Here is a 14,203-nt window from a genome sequence, read left to right as displayed (position 1 = left end):
TCTCAAAAACTGAGACTTACTTCGGAGGACTGGACAACCAGCACCAGCAGGGGGCAGGGAACATTTCTGGCAGACGCACTCCTTCCCATTGAAAGTCACCCGGTCCCCGGGAGGAAACGGCTGCCTGCAGGAGGAGGCAGGAGCGGCATCACTAAGTGGGCCCCCTGGCCCCCTGGCCCCTTCCCCCACTCCCCACCCCTCTTCAGGAGCTTCTTCCCCCCTCCCCCACCCAGGGAAATCCTCTGCAAAAGGGACCCTTTTCCCTCCAGGGACCGTTTCCTTCAGGCCCTTTCTTGGCCACCCAAAGGACTCCTCCTTGCGGCCGCCCTTCGGATCAGACCAACGTTTGAGCGTCTTTGCAGACACCCGCCCGCCCACCGGAGGGCCGACGTTCCCTTTCGGAAGGCGCCCACTTCGCACATCAGCTGGGAGGAGAGAGCTGCCAACGGCCCTTCGTTGAGTATCTAGACCCGGGCTGACCGCCTCCTGCTTAGCACCCACTTTCTCCAGAACTCAGGGATGGGGAACGACACAAGGAATCCACCCCACTCCCACCCACCCCCGCCCCAAAAGTGGCCTGGAGGGCTGACACCCATCTGTCACGGGTGGGAAAGCGAAGCTTCTCCTCCTCTGAGGAGACCTGTAAGGCTGGGGCCGAGTGGAGACATCTTCAGAGGAGGAAGAGAGAGAGAGAGAAAGGGAGCATCCCAAAAGCTGACAAACAAGAGCAGAAAAAAAGGTTCAGCCAAAGACCACCGAGACCTCCAGACCTTTTGCAAACCTGGGAGGAGGAAGGGCAAGCGACCCAGAGAGAGAGTCTCTGTCCTGGTCTCCGCCCAAGCCCTTCTGCCCCCTCCTCTCCTTTTCTCCTGGCCGCTGCAGGGGATCGATGGCTGCACTCGGCTTGCGGGAAGTTTGACAAGGAGGCCCGGGGCTTCTGGGCTGGCTCTTTCCCTTCTTCTAGTGGGGGTGGGGGCTCTGGGATTACAGGGACAAACAAATTTGTGGGGGGTGCTAGGAAGGCCGTGGAGGCTCACAGCCCTCAGGAGCCGAGTGGGGCTACTGGATGGAGGTTTGGGGCCATCAGGTTTTCCAATCGGGAGAGAATCTTAACGGCAGGAAAGCCAGTTCTTGGATGGAGCTCCAAGTTCTTCTCCGCTGCCCTGGACATCCTCCGGAGCAGCCCCGGGGGGGAACCAGAGGGAACCGGGCCTGTTTTGCAGTCGCCCATAGCTCTCCCTTCCTCCCCCAGGGTCTCCAGAGGAAAGAGGCGAGCCAAGCGCTTACCTGCAGAGCACACACACAAAGCAGTTTGGGTGGTAGGTCTTGCCCAGGGCGGAGATCACCTCGCCCTCAATGAACTCATCACAGCTGAAGCAGCGGGTGCCGTAGAGCCGCTGGTAGTCCGACGTGCAGACGTAATCCCCTTGCCTGACGAAGAAGCCCCCCTGGGCCAAGTCGCAGCCGCACGCTGCAATCAAAGCAGACCGGGGGCTTAAGCAGGAGGCCTCCGTCTCTGGGGCCCAGCGCCAGGCAGGGGGAGCTCCGGAGGAGGAACGGGCTGAATCTCGGACCGTCCGGGGACCAAACCACAGGAGGCCGGAGGAGGTTTGACGGAGGGCACAAATGAACCCTCGGCTCTGGCCGGAAGGGCCGGGAATCATCGCTTCCCCCATTCTCTCCCCATTGGCTTGGTGGGAGGTCTTCAGGTGGCCAGGACCGGCTTCCAGCAGGTGTCAGTCAGGTGAAGAGCCTACCGGTGCCCTTTGCAAGCGTCGGTTGGGCTAGAAGACCTAGAACAGGGGCCTCTCGCTCACGTCCTCATGGCGGCATCACCTGGCATATCGGGACTTTCCCCCCTTCGCTAAACGGGGCCTGTGCCTGGCCAGCACGTGACACATCCAACCCGCAGGTCCCTTCCGACTCTACGTTCTGCTAGGTGGCAAGTTGGATGGCCCAGGCATCGGTGCCTTTTTTCATATTTGTATTTCATTATATTTTAATTGAGAAGGATCAGTTGACAGCGTAAGCCCATGTATGTTATGCCCTTCGCTGCACCAATAAATTGCAACTGCAACCCCCCGGCCCCCAGCTGTGCTGGGAGCCAACTGAGCACCAGAGGCCTGGACAGGGCTGGATGCTTTCCTCAAAGTGGACGAAGCAGCCGTGGGCTCGGCTCCTCACGCATTGGACACCAGGGTGTGGGCACCACAGGGGCGGAGTTTGCATCAGGGCAGCTGCTTTCACCACGGGTGCCACCACCCCACAGGCACCTCTGGCTGAGCCAGCCTCAAGGCTTCCTCACCGCAGGGCCCCGGTAGGACAAAGCTTCAGGGAAGGCATGGATGGGAGGAAAACCTCCACTGACCCAGAAACCCGCAAGTTCTTCAAGGGGGAAGAGGTCTCGCCTCCCGGGTGCTCGGCTGGGCCTCATGGGGCCACCAGCCTCCGAAGGGCTTCTCCTTCTCCCCAGGGGTTCCCCCAGCGCCAGCAGTCGGAGGGACCAGCCGGCAATGAGTCCCGAGACACACACAGCGGTGCTGCCTGAAGAGCTGCCTTGCCGGTTCTGAATGGGGTCCATGGCCTGCCCTGCCAAAGGGAGACCCTCTCCTTAAGGCGCCTCCCTTGTCCCAGCCAAAGCCAGCGGCTTGCATTGCACCCCCACCCCAGGCACTCCCACTGAACGGGAAGCCTGGGAGAGGCACCGGGGCGTCGCAGGGCAGCCCCGGCCAGGGCACAGCTCCTGCTGCTGTTCTCTGCGGTGCCCCTCCTGGTTGGCCCTCGGGCAGCCGAGGGAAGGCGGGGGTCACCCTTAGGCCGGCTTTCATCACCCAGCAACTGTTCCCCGCCGAGCCCGGGAGCCTCCCCCCCACCCTGCGCCAGGCTCTGCAGGGTGACATTCCGTTCTCCGGGAGGACCCTATTTATAGACTTGTCCGGGGAGAGAATTTGCTCCGGGGGCCCCAACCGCTCCCAGGTGATGGATGGCCTTGGGCTCACGGTGAAGTTAACCCTCAACCCTGCAGTCTCCCCCCTTGGCCACCATCCTGAACCCGTCACTCGCCTTCCTTTCCTATCCGACCCCTCCCTCCCCTGGAAGCCCCCAGGCCCATCCCAGGGCCAAAGGTCAAAGGCCACGAAGAGGAGGTTACTCTTCCCCTCGCGGCCCAATTAGCCCCACCCAGGTGAAAAAGAGAACCCAAGGCCTCCCCCCGGGGGGGGTCTCCTAGAGGGGACATGGGGGAGATGCTGTTTCTAGGGGAAAGAAGGGGAGGGCAAAAAAGTCAAGATGGCAGCTGAACCCCCCCTTGGTTTTTTTTGTTTTTTACAGGTGAGGCGTGCAGGAATGACACCCTCACAGCCAACCTCTGGACGCTTTTGACCCAAACCCTTGCAAACCCTCCCCCCACCTGCCTACACACTGGCCCCACGAGGCCTCCAGGCATTATTTCGATCCTTATTTCTGAACAGAGGCTCAGAGAGCTGAATTATACCCCGGAGCTGAAACTTAACTGGGGGAAACACAATTTGCACGTGGAAAAACAGGACAGTCCCACTAGGGTGAGGCGAGTCTGTGCTGCTGGATTTTGGTGACCCACTCTAATGGAATCGCCCCCTTTCCCCAGGTGCAAATTTCAGCAAAACGTTGCAGAAGTGCAAATTTCAGGGCGCAACACCCGGCCACACTGTGGCAACACGACAGCAAGGCTCAGAGCGTTCAGTTCACTTCCCCACCACGCAGGTCGCGGCACGTACCTTTGCAGACGAAACATTTAATATGGAAGTACTTCTTCTGCACTCTCAGCACTTCTCCTTTGCACGGGCTCCCACAGTTGTGGCAAAGGATGGCGGCTCCAGAGGGCGCCTCCAAATGGCTGTGCACAGCCTGTCGCTGGGAAGCTGTGGGAGAGGGAAGCGGCCTTGATCAGAGGGTGGAGGAGGCTTCCCCGTTCCCTGCTTCCGCCCTTCTGCCGAAAGGAGGCGGCTGTGCTCGTGTCAGAACGGGGCTCTCCAACCGGTAGACTTCAACTCCCAGAATTCCCCAGCCAGCAAGAACCGTCCCTTGTTGGTTCTTGCTGGCTGGGGAATCCTGGGACTTGTTTCTGCTTGAAAATAGGGCAAAAAGAGAGAGGAGAATTTAGGGAGCACAGACCACTCACTGACTCCACCCCCCCCCCCCCGGGAGACTCGAGTAAACCATAAAACGAGGGGACCGTCTCTGGAATGGGTTGAGAGGACTTTGCACAACGTTCATTCACCACGGTACTTTCTTTAACTCAATAGTTATCATCAGATAATTTATTTCTTTTTATGACCCAGTAATCCATTTTTATTGGTGGGGGGTGTCAGGACAACTGAATGGAGCTGAGCATTTACTGGCCGGATGCCCTCCCTGACGCCCACGTGGAGTTCACCGCAGATATTTTTTTCTTTGCCCCCAGAGAAAAACATCAGTTGCCGCCAGGATTGAATTCTCAACCTCCCGAGTGGGAGGCGAGCATCTTCCCCTTTAGGCCACCAAACCCCTCCAGTTATCATCAGATAATGATCGTAAACAAATGAAGATCAATGAGATCATATCCGACAGGGTGTGTAAAGGAAGGAATTGTATATGGAATAAAAAAAAGTGCAAAAAATCAACCTTACTGAAGTGACTAGGAAGGAAAGAATTCCAGCAGTGGCTACGTATCGAACCCAAGTCCAAGTCCAGATTCAAGTTTTGTGCTCCTCTCTGGCGCTATGATGGGCCAGGAGCCGCTCGCTACTTGCCCCCTGTGGATAGGGAGGTTCAGGTATGAGGCTGCTTGCGAACGTGCTCACACGCCCAGCAAGTCGCCTTCCTAGTCACGCCGGGTCCCGGCGTCTCTCCTACCCATCCAGCCCTTCATCGGGTGGCCGGGTGCAAATGCTCCTGGGGAGAGGACGTCCTTCTCCTGGGCTAAAAGGACGCTGGATATTATGCAGCAGAAAGTCACTTTACGGAGAACAGACATGCTTAAAAATAGTTACCTTGGAGACTCAGCCTGCGTTTCAGAAAACGCCAGCAGACGTTCCTTAGGCAGCAGCATTTGAGGAAAAGTTCCGTTGGTTAGGAAACATGTAGACTAGGAAAGTTTCCCTTCTAACTGGGCTACTAGAGGAAGAGAGGCAAGCAAGCAGGAGGCAAAGCAATGGAAAGGCCCCCTGGCCCTGATGCAAACCGAGTCCTTCGGGTAACCAGAGACCGGCTGAAAGGCAAGACACCTGGATGGACAGAGGCAGGTGGTTCTCCCAGCGGAGACCTTCGTGGCCCAAGCAGAGCAGAAGGCAACCTTCCTCCTTCACCCCCCCGCCCCGTTCTTGTCCTTTTGTCCGAGGCCCCTGGAGCTCATCTCAGGGTCAGAGGATCAGCCACCAACGGCTTTTGGGCTCCCGTCCTGCAGACCGAGGCGCCTTCCTTTAGTCAGTCCAGAACTCGGGCTGCTTGGCATCAGTGCGGTCCCCTCCTCACAGTCAGTCATTCATTCTTCCTGAGAGAGAACTGAATAGCACCGTTGTCTCTCCTAAAATGAGCCCAATCTTGAGCTCAGTCACTCCAAAGATGGTAGCCAAAAATCAGCAAGAGGCTGGCAGCCCCTTTGCCGACTTCTATTGAAAGGCAGAAGCTTCCGTTCCGGCTGGCCCTCTAGTGAGGTGTAAATAACCGGCCGGACAAAACCTATTCAGCCGTGGTTTCCTGCCGATTGACGCACTGATGTCCACTTGCAGAGTATCCTCAGCTCAGTCTGAGTCCAGGTGGCCGGATGGTTCAGGTAGCTGCCGACTGGTGGATTCCACTTTAACTCAATTCGTCCTCCAGGAAGGAGGGAAGCTCTCTGCACAGCCTCTTGACTGCCGCCCAGTCTTTGTTGGGCTGGCGCTTATTTTTCTCGTTCGGTTCTTGTGACCGTCTCTGGTCTAGTCTGTGGTGCCTCCAGGAGGCCCCCAACTCTGGTTCGCTGGTTCCTGTTCCCAGCCTCCTTGTTCAATCTTCCCTTTGGAAATTTGGCCTCTTCACGGATGGGGACTGGATGAGCCTCCAGGCACTCTAACCTCAAAAACTTCTTTCTTCACCTCTCCCAGCCTCCAAAACCCCAAGAGGCTTTTCACCTGGACTCCTTTATTCAGAGGCTCTCCAATCTCCTCCCTCGGTTGGTCATCCTTGCATAGAACTCTGTGCTTAGCCTCAGGGCCCAAGCGGGCTGGGCGAAGGGGCCTCGCTCCTAGTTAGGTGGGTGGCTGTGGATTTCCTTAGCTGCTTTTGATTTTTTCATATGAATCTGTTTTTATTTGTATAATAAAATAATTGGTCTCCTGTCCAGAGTTGTCATTAAGATGAGCATCTAGATTACTTTGGTCGCCACAATGTCAAAAAAGAGGTTGAGACTCCAGAAAGAGGGCAGGGAAGAGCAACAAAGAGGATTAGAGGACTGGAGACTAAAAACATACGAAGAACTGTTGCTGGAACTGGGCATGGCTACTTTAATGAAACGAAGAGTTAAGGGGGGGGGGGGCATGATAAGAAATGTTCCAATATCTGAGGGGTTGCCACAAGGAAGAGGCGGTCAGGCTATTCTCCAAAGCAACCGAAACTTACCAAATTTGCAAATGACACTAAGCTGGCAGGAATAGCTAACACCCAAGAAGATAGGCTCAAGATCCAGATGGATCTTGACAGACTGGAACACTGGGCCGTATCTAACAAAATGAAATTCAACATAGAGAAAAGTAAAGTCCTACACTTAGGCAAGAAAAACACAAAGGACGCATATAGACTGGGTGAAACCAGGCTCAATAGCAGGAACTGTGAGAGGAGGGATCCTGGAGTCTTAGCGGACAACCAGTTAAATAGGAGCCAGCAGTGTGCAGCAGCAGCCAAAAAAGCCAACACAATCCTGTTGTATTAACAGAGGGATACAATCAAGATCAAGGGAAGTACTAATACCACTCTATAAAGCCTTCGTAAGGCCACACCTAGAGTCCTGCATCCAGTTTTGGTCACCGCATTATAAAAAAGATGTTGAGACTCTAGAAAAAGTAGAGAGAAGAGCAACCAGGATGATTAGGCTGAAACATACAACGAATGGTTGCGGGAACTGGGCCTGGCTAGTCTAGTAAAGAGAAGGACCAGGGGAGACACGATAGTGTTCTTCCAATATCTGAGGGGCTGCCCCAGAGAGGAGGAAGGGGTCAAGCTATTTTCTAAAGCACCCGAAGGCCAGACAAGGAATAATGGATAGAAACTGATCAAGGAGAGATTCAACCTGGAAATAAGGAGAAACTTTCTGACAGTGAGAACAATCAACCAATGGAAGAGAAGTTGCCCTCGGAAGTTGTGGGAGCGTCATCGCTTGAGACTTTCAAGAAGAGACTTGGACTGCCAGTTGTCACAAATGGTGCAGGGTCTCCAGCTTGGGTGGTGGGTTGGACTAGATGACCTCTAAGGTCCCTTCCAACTCTGATTATCTGTTATCTGTCTATTATGAACCGAAACTCATCAAGGAGAGAAGCAGCCTAGAACTAAGGAGGAATTTTCTGACAGTTAGAACGAGTAACCAGTGGAACAAGTTGCCTCCAGAAGGTGTGAATGTTCCAACACTGGAAATTTTAAAGAAGAGCCTGGACAACCATCGGTCTGAAACGTTACAGGGTTTCCTGCCTGAGCAGGGGCTTGGACTAGAAGACCCCCAGGGCCCCTTCCAACTCTGTTATTCCGTTAAATGAATGAATGAATCAATAAAACAGACCCCGGCATTCTCCCCCTCTAATTCTTCCAAGGTCTTTGTGTCCAGATCTGGAACTTCCGTGCCTCTGGCTGCCACTGGCATTTCCACCCCAGCAGAAGGGGATGGTTTCACCAGAGTCCCCGCCAGTTCCCGGGCCTCGTGCAATGCCAGACCTCTGCCCGGTGAGTCTCCTCTGGGAGACCCACCTTTGCCCTTCTCGGGGCAGGAAGTCCCTCAAGGCCCCAAGCGCTCGGCCTTTGTGGCTTCTTTCCCAAACTGACAACTTCTGAGCATTTCCCCAGGTCCCTGGACCTCATGCCCATTAAGCTGACTGGTATGGGGCACATGCGCGGGGGGTAGGTTTTGGCAATCGTCTGCCCCGTACAAGAGCTGCCCTGGGGCAGGCAGGAGGGAACGGCGGAGGGAGAATTGACCCCTGGGGGAATCTGGTCTCTCTGCTGGCTCTGGCTCTGGCTCTGCTCACTCGCCTTTTCATCCTCTGAGAGGCTGGTGGTACATGGGGGGGTGGGGGGGGGGGAGATCCAGGGCACCAGTTGCAGACCCAGCCCTTCTCCCATTAAAGCAGGGGCTCCCAACTGCACCCCCTGGGGGTGCGAGACGATATTCCAGGGGGTGCGAGAAAAGTCCAGGTAAATAATAGGATATTGGCTATATGTTGGCATTTTTATTTATTATTTATTTCAAGGGGTGCGAGGTTCGAGTGAAATTTCTTTAGGGGTGCGGGACGAAAAAAAGGTTGGGAACCACTGAATTAAAGGAACCCGAGAAGGAGAAGCTCCCCTAAGCAGAGACATTGGGGGGGTGGGGACGACTAGCAGTGGGCCAAGCAGAAGGAAACCAGGCACAGCATGTGGAGACCTTCCTCTCCACGGTTCCCTGGAGCAAAGGCCTCCAGCGCTCGGCTCCTGCTCTGTGTAAACCCCGCAAATCAACGCCCGCCCCCGCCCCTCCCCGAAGGCCAACGGCTCCAACACCTGAGGAGGCTGACCCACCTGCCCCCTTCCCCTCCTCTTCTCTCGCCCGGCTCCTGTCCAGGGGGCCCCTAGCGCTGCTCAGGGCCAGGGAAGCCCCTCCTGGCCTTCGGGCATCCCCTCTTCCAGGCCCGGTGCTCCTGCTTCTCTGGGGCCCCAGGCCAGACCCCAACCCCGTTCAAGCGGAGGAGGGGCCCTTTTCTCCCTGGGAAAGAGGCGTCCTGCGACCCTCCGCCCCACCAGGCCGAGGAATCGCCTGCAGCCAAGCGCCCCTCCTCTGCCGAATCCCAGCGGACACCCCCCCGGCTCTCCCCTCCTGCCCCTCCCCCCGCTGCAGCCAGAACGAGGGGCGGCTGCTGGGAGGCGGCGCGGGGGCTGGGCCGGGGGGTCCTTCCCCTTCCATTCTCCCGGTCAGGTTATCGGTCAGTGGCGGTCAGGGAGAGCTCCGGCGCCGTCCGCCTTCCTCCTGCTGCCCCTGCCGCTGCCGCTGCTATTATTAGCGGCCATTCCCGGCGCGGCGTTTGCTGCAGCCAAGCAGCCCGCAGCGGCAGCGGCATCGGGGCTCGAGGTGAGGCGCCGCGCCGCTCCGCTCTCCTAGGCCGAGGACCGGTCCGTCCTGAGGGATGCCGGGAGTTGTAGTCCAGGAGCCGCCGGAGGGCCACGGACGCCTCGCACCCGCAAGACGGGGTCCCTCCCGGGCCGGGGATGGAGCGGCGGCGCTGGCCGGAGGGAAACGCCAAGCGGGGCGCTGGTTGCGGCCGGGCAGGGCGGTGGGGGGGGGCGCCGCAGAAGAGCAGCCGGGCTGCCCAGACGCTGCGGCACCTGCTCCCCGCAACGCCCCGCCGGGAAGCGGCGCCCGGACAGACTCGGCCCCTCGCGGAGCCTCCCGAGCCCGGCCCGGTTCCATGGGGGGCGGGGAGGGGCAGCGGCCGGCGAGGGAGAGCGCGGTGCACCGGTGCTGCCTCGCCTCCCCGGGGCCCCGGCGCTGCCGCTACCCGCCCTGCCGCTGCCCCCGGGCCCAGGAGGGGCGCGGGCGGCGGGGGACGCCCTGCCTGTCTTCCCGGAGGGGCGGCGGCAGGGAACCGCAGTGGGATGTGGCCGCCCGGCCAGCCCCGCCCCGCGCTTACCTGCCGTGCCCGAGCTCATCCTGCCCGGCTTGGGCCGCGCCGGGGCTGCCCCTTGCGCCGGCCGGAGGGGCGCTCATCCCCCGGGCAACCTGTTGCGCGGCGGCGGCTCCTCTGCGGAGCTCCTGCGGGCTCCCGCCTCCTCCCTGCGGCTGGCCAGCCGGGCGCGCCGCGGCGCTTGTGCGCGGCTGCGGCTCCTCCGCGCTGTCGATCTCCGGCGCAGAAGGTGGGGCGAGCGGACAGGCGGGCGGCGGCGGCGGGGCAAGGCGGGTCCGTGCCAGCAGTCAGCCGCGGTCACGCTCCGCCAAACCCCGGCGCCTCTGCGGAGCTTCTGGGCTGGGCGCCAGCTGGACCCGCCGCAGACGGGAGCCCTCCCCCGCCCGCAGCCCCGGCACAGAGCAGCGCCTCCCCGGCGGGGAAGATCCGGGCCCGGCGGGGCCAGGGAGCCCCAGTCGGGGTCTGAGAGGGGGACATTGCGGTGCCCCCCGCCCCGTCCCGGGAGAAAGGCCGCGCGTGGCTGGAGGGGGCGGCGGGCTTCGCAGGGCGGGCGGGGGGGTGGGGTTCTGGGCCGAGGGGCTGCCGCGCCTCTCTTGCGGGGCGGCCAGGCGGGCTCTGCGAGGCGGACCGAGGGCAGCGCGGTCCGCGCTGAGAGCGGAGGCGGCTTTCGGAAGGCTCTTTGCCGGGCTCAGCCAGAGACCGCGGTCGGGGAGAAACCGAGAGCGGCCCCGCCAGCCGCCCCCGGCCGGGGTCTCCAGGCTGCTCCGGCCCTCGGGGAGACCCACTCCCGCGGAAACTCCCCCAAAAAACGAGGGTGGAAGTAGGCCCGGATGCCTCGTTGGAGTAGCGAAGCCCCTCCGGCCCCCTCCGAAGAGACCCGGCGTCTCTCCCTCTCCCCCTGCCGCCCCCGGGGTTTTTAGTGGCCTGGAGGGGTCGGGCCCGCCTGTCCCAGAGTTTGGGGGCTGGTTTGGGATTCCCCCCCCTCCTGGCACCTGTGGGGGGGGGGGCTCATCCACTTGGGACCTTTTTATAGGGCTCAGTCCTGGTTGATGGTTAGTATTTTCTTGTATTCAAATAATACAGAAACTCATCAAAAGGAAGAAAACTGCAGGTCTTAATATCAATGAGAACTACCACAGCAGTAAAGCTGTTATTATTATTTCCTCATAATTTATATAATAAAAATAGTAGTCCTTGACTTACACTTAGCCACCATTTGAAGTTGTGACATTACGTTACGTCCCCCCAGTGATGTTACCCCATTTTGAGAGTGAGGGATCCGGGCTGCGTTTTGGGGGGGGGCGTTTCCAGCATCATGGGGGTAACTGCATTACACGGCAGTTTTGTCAAAAAAGAGGGTGGTTGTTTTTTTCAGCAAAACCGGCTTATAAGGAACCCTTGGTTCGCTTAATGACTGTGGCCTGTTGCTTTACAACCACCTCAAAAAAGGTTGTAAAATCGGATTGGTGGCTGATTCGATTCAGGAGTTATGACCGATGCGCATTGTGTTCACAATCCGAGGACTCCTCAGAGTTGCAGAAGGGAATTCTATGCGTCCCTGCTGTGTTTCTTCACCCGGGCAGAGGATTTCAGCTCCCCAAATTCCAGGAACGGAAGTCCAGAGTCTGAAAGTCACCAAGGTTGAGAAACTTTCCTACAAAAATGCGAAAAGAATAATAAACAGTCTAGTGGAGGCCGCACTTCATCCCAAATAAATATCCAATTGAAACGTATCCAACCCTTTCAACAGTCAAGCACCACACTTCTTATTGCGGGGGGGGGGAATAGCTTCCCATTTGCTGAACCAAAGTTCCTCGTGTCTTAATTATTTTTCATGTAGCCCTCGAAGGTCTAAAGGGCGGCAAGTCTCTCCTTGAGGAAGGATTCACGCTCTTCATTTTTTGGCCTGAGAAGTCCAGAGCCCCCTCAAGCCTGCCCTCCAAGCCCCCCCACCCCCCCCCCGCCACCATTTTTACACATACCATAAAAAAATTCAGTCTCGTGAGATCCATCGGGACCCTTTCACTCCTCACCCACCCTGACCGGTTCCTGTAACCGACGACGTTATGTTCCTTAAATGAACTTGCTCACCAAATTAAACAAGAAAGGGGAAAAAAAGTAGAAATAACTCCCCTTTTACGACTCTCGTCCCTTAAGTACTTTGGGATAGAGTTGGGCGACTGGATGGAGCTGAGCGCTTACTGGCCAGATGCCCTTCCTGACACCAGGTGGAGTTCATAGCAGATATTTCTTTCTTTGTGCCCGGGGGGAGAGAAATACCTGCCTCTACCTAGGATTGAACTCTCAACCTTCCCAACGAGAGGCTATCAGTTTCATCCCTAGGCCACCACGCCGCTCCAAAGAAGGTAGAAATGGAATATTTAAAATGAACAGGCAGCTGAATTCTTGCTGAGAAAAGCCCCAGATCCAGCTGGGTTTCCTTATTCCGTTCCTGGGGCTTTCGTTGAGTTCCAGATTGAAGTCAAAAATGTCAGACTGGCAGAGCCACAACCACAGAATTGAAACCCAGTCTCTGTTTTTGGGGAGTGGTATAATTTTATTAAACACTTTATGAAAGAAACCAATTCAAATCGATATAAAAAGTGAGAAAAAAGGCAGAAGAAACCAAAGAGAAAGCTAAATAGGCAAGAAAAGGGAACAAGAAACAAATTATTTGTCTTCTCACCTTTCCTGGCAAATCCCTCTGGCGCCAACCGAGCTGGGCTTTCGCTCGCTCCCCGGAAGGAATCCTTTGGTGGCGGCTTTCCATCTTGGGTCGGGGCCAGGACCATAAAGGGAAGCCAGAGTTAAACTGCCAAATTTGCCCCGTCCTCAGGGCTGCAAGGAAGGAGGAGCAGACGGAACGGGGCTCCCTCTACGGGAGGGGATTCACACCCAGAGGGGCCTCCCAGGATCCCACCTGCTGGTCTCAGAAACGACCCAGCGGCCTCCGGCAAATGACCGGACTTCCTCCAGGGACCTGGTGGGTGAGGTTCCCTGGTTGAGGGGGCCGCAGGAGCGCGAAGGAGCCCAGGGCCTGATTAGCCAGTGGGATCCCTGCTTGGATGGGGGTGGAGGTACGGCCGGCCGGCTTCCTTCTGCTTCTCAAAGAGGAGCCATCAGAACGGGGGTGGGGGTGGGGAAGGCCAGGAAAAGAGCTGTGGGGAATCTGGGCAGGGGCTGAATCCCGGGAAATGCTGAGCTCGGTCCAGGAAGAAAGTGCAGGGGGGCAGGACTGGCCTTTCGGAGGGCCCCGCCTGGCCCTTTAAATCGAGACTTCCTGCCCTCTAATGGCTGAAGCCACCCATAACCCCTTCTCCGCTCTTAAATTGCTCTACTCCCCCCGTCCCTCCTCCTGGAAGGTTCCTGCTTTGTTTCTGGAGTGGGGGGGTCGGGGGGGGTTCAAGCGGTGGAACTGCTCACGGCCCCCAAGAGAGGCGTTCAGGTCTTTCAAGGTAAGCGGCTCTGGCGCTTCTCAGCGACTCTCTCTCGGGGGCGGTTGAGCTCACGCTTTTCCTGACTCTGCGGACTTTTCAAATTGTAGCTGTTATGACCTAGAAGTTGAGGTGTTTTTTTTTTCTTCTTCCCTGTTTTGAAATTATTTTTACTTTGTAGAACTTTCTGCCAGGAACATAAAATACAGAGGAATTAAAACAAGCTAACATTGGTGGACAAGTTGAAGAAATATTTCTGTTACACTTTTTTATCATTTGGGAGGCAAAAGCTTTAAACTTGGTGATTAAATTATGTTTTACCTGCTTTTCTAATTCAAACAATTGTGTATTGGTGAAGAACAGGGACAAAAATGTGGCCACCCAACCCATAAGCATGATAGTTCTGGGTTGACCTGCATTCTAATTCTGGGTTATTTGTAGCAATGCCAGCCCCTCGCTCTTGTGAGTTTCTCATCCTTGGGTGTCGTTCATTTGATTGTGGACGGCAGAGAGCCCCCAAACTTTTACTAAGTGAGAAAAAGTACATTTTCTGGCTACCTTCTGTTAGGCTGGAAAGATTTGTGAACTGTCAGAATGATAGTTTATAAAATGACACAGGGAGCTTCTTACTACCAAATGAGAGAGATTAAAAACACTGGTTTAAAGGCCAATGCAGTTAAATGTGAGCTAATACTGATGACTCCTTGTGCTTGTAGCCGCTGTATCCAAAGCAAAATTGGGTTTCCTAATTAAATTGGCCTCCTGGGACCATAAACCCCGGTCAACCACTTTGATTTGGCTCCATGCTACCTAACTGACATTGGCTCTGAGCCGCCACCACACAGATTCATTCCTCTGAGACGGTCCGTTCCCAGCCAGGCCCTCCCGATACTGCAAGGCAGCCGTGGCTGC

General features: G+C 56.9%; 1 protein-coding gene across 1 annotated transcript in view; it reads right to left on the bottom strand.

Moving 5' to 3' along the window:
- ABLIM2 (actin binding LIM protein family member 2) overlaps nt 1-10,225 on the bottom strand; it is a 35,528-nt gene extending 25,303 nt beyond the window's left edge. The window contains exons 1-4 of the mRNA XM_087936842.1: nt 9,864-10,225; nt 3,756-3,899; nt 1,288-1,471; nt 21-124 (exon numbers count right to left, since the gene is read on the bottom strand). Coding sequence (XP_087792968.1) covers nt 21-124; nt 1,288-1,471; nt 3,756-3,899; nt 9,864-9,882 — 451 coding nt within the window. The 5' untranslated portion in view covers nt 9,883-10,225. The remainder of the gene's footprint in view (nt 1-20; nt 125-1,287; nt 1,472-3,755; nt 3,900-9,863) is intronic.
- Nucleotides 10,226-14,203: the final 3,978 nt, after the last annotated feature.

Source organism: Pseudonaja textilis, chromosome 6, assembly GCF_049901715.1.
Source record: "Pseudonaja textilis isolate UNSWEBS1 chromosome 6, rPseTex1.2, whole genome shotgun sequence".
Lineage (NCBI taxonomy): Eukaryota > Metazoa > Chordata > Lepidosauria > Squamata > Elapidae > Pseudonaja > Pseudonaja textilis.
The sequence above is the reverse complement of the archived record's forward strand: the minus strand, read 5'-3'. Positions and strand labels throughout refer to the sequence as shown.